At 44.3% G+C, this 2,282-nt stretch overlaps 1 protein-coding gene across 1 annotated transcript in view; it reads left to right on the plus strand.

Annotated features, from left to right (window-relative positions):
• pklr (pyruvate kinase L/R) overlaps positions 1 to 1,330 on the plus strand; it is a 29,573-nt gene extending 28,243 nt beyond the window's left edge. Inside the window, exons 10-11 of the mRNA XM_076279397.1 lie at positions 135 to 316; positions 637 to 1,330. Of these exons, the coding sequence (XP_076135512.1) occupies positions 135 to 316; positions 637 to 743 (289 nt within the window). The 3' untranslated portion in view covers positions 744 to 1,330. The remainder of the gene's footprint in view (positions 1 to 134; positions 317 to 636) is intronic.
• Positions 1,331 to 2,282: the final 952 nt, after the last annotated feature.

The following is a 2,282-nucleotide window of genomic DNA, read 5'->3' on the forward strand; positions in this document are numbered from 1 at the left end:
ACACACACATATAGACTCACACATGCAGACATCATATTTATACTCTTTCTCTTTTTTTACAATTGTTAACCCATGACCCTCGCTTTAGCAGACAAACAAACACACAGACACACTGATTGTCCACTTTTTGTCAGGTCTGCCCAGTTGCTGTCCCGGTACCGGCCGCGGTGCCCAATCGTCATGGTGACGCGTAGCGCTCAGGTGGCGCGGCAGTCACAGCTGCTGAGGGGTGTGTTTCCCGCCCTCTTCCACCCCGAAATGGGAGCCGTGTGGGCTGACGACGTTGACCAACGTGTCACATTTGCCATGGACATAGGTGTGTGTGTGTGTGTGTGTGTGTGTGTGTGATCTAAATGCACAGTATGCACAAGTTCAGTTTACTGTATATTCATAAGCATGTGCTTATATATGTGTATATATGTTTGTGTGTGTGTGCAGTAGTTTCTTATTACATCCAGTATATTGTATAGTTTCAGGAATACAACAATTTTTTTCTGTTTTTTATAAATATAGTCTATGAGTACTAGCAATGAAAAAATACCTCACTGTGTGTGTGTGTGTGTGTGTGTGTGTGTGTGTGTGTGTGTGTGTGTGTGTGTGTGTGTGTGTGTTGATGTCTCTCTCTGTCCACTGCAGGTAAAGCACGTGGCTTTTTTAAGCCGGGGGACATGGTGATTGTGGTGACAGGCTGGAGTCCTGGCTCAGGACACACCAACATTATGCGCGCGGTCACTGTGCAGTGACCTGACGGGGACCTGATGAGACCTGACTAACCGAGACCTTAGTGAGACCTGACTACCCGAGACCTTAGTGAGACCTGACTAACCGAGACCTTAGTGAGACCTGACTAACCGAGACCTTAGTGAGACCTGACCGAGACCTTAGTGAGACCTGACTAACCGAGACCTTAGTGAGACCTGACTAACCGAGACCTTAGTGAGACCTGACCGAGACCTTAGTGAGACCTGACCGAGACCTTAGTGAGACCTGACTAACCGAGACCTTAGTGAGACCTGACCAAGACTTAAACGACGATATGACTGTAACTTTAGACTTCAGTGAACCATAACAGAGACCTGACTGAGATGTCACATAGAAATGATGGAGAGACCTGACTGAGACTTTATTGAGACATGACTGTAATCAGACTGACAACATTCTAAGTCGCCAAACACACTGACCACTCACTCACTTACATGAGGGACAAGGCCTCGTCAGCCAATAGGAAGACGCCTGCTCTGTGATTGTACACTCACTGTCTGACTATCTTCTCTTTAGTCTGTTGTTTACTGCCATGCATAAATAAATAAACAAACTTCTTAGCTTTTCATCAGCATGTTGCTATCTAGTGAGTTTTTATTTCAGACAAGTGCTCTGAGAACAGTGTTGATATTTGAATCAGTGTGAGGTCTGAGATGCAGAGATGCTTGTGTGTGGCTCGTGGGTCCTCAGTCAGTGTGGCAGATCATCAGGCTGGCATCAGGCTGGCACTGAACATATGGCTGAGTGCCCACATCCACCCCCTCCACCGCCTCATCCTCCTCCACCACCACCTCCTTCTCTGTCAGCTGCTTAGCGTTTATCTGGGAAAGATATGTTGTCATGGAATACTCGCCTCTGGGAGGGCTACATGTCTACTACACTACTGGCATCACAACCACACACAGTAACACATACACACACTGTATTCACAGACACAAACACAGAGACACATGTACACATTTAAATATACAGAGAGAGAGAGAAAGCTAAACACACGTGCTGTACTTATAGATACACACACAGACACAAAATTACATGTTCACAGTTCATAAAACAGAAGGACAAGGTCAATAGAGTAACCAGAGCAACCACCAGAGGGGACTGCGTAGTTCCATATTATATAGACAAAGAAGGGCTGGAAACAAAGCCTTTTCTGTCAGAGCCACAACTTTTTGGAATAGTCTGCCCAATGAGTTAAGGGCGTGTAATAGTCTTTCCATTTTTAAAAATCAGCTCAAAACCTGGATTAGGGACAATTACAAATGTAACCATGCACCAAATACTTAAGTCCATGAACAAGTCCATTCTTTTATTGCCTTTTTCTTTTCTTTTTTCTTTCTGTATTTATACTGTATTCTTGCTTTGTACTGTAATTAAGTGGAGGGTTAGGTGAGGTGAGCAATATCTGTGTCTGTTTGAGGGTATGCTTATATTTTTTTAAATTGCTGCTGGACTTTTTAAATTGCTTATCAACTATTGCATTTTAGGGTGCCTGTTAAGATCTGGCTAGGGACAACATA

This window comes from Alosa pseudoharengus, unplaced genomic scaffold (genome assembly GCF_046254945.1).
Source record: "Alosa pseudoharengus isolate Yale_2024_CS ecotype anadromous, Long Island Sound unplaced genomic scaffold, YU_APseudo_1.1 YU_APseudo_1.1_scf_12, whole genome shotgun sequence".
Classification (NCBI taxonomy): domain Eukaryota; kingdom Metazoa; phylum Chordata; class Actinopteri; order Clupeiformes; family Clupeidae; genus Alosa; species Alosa pseudoharengus.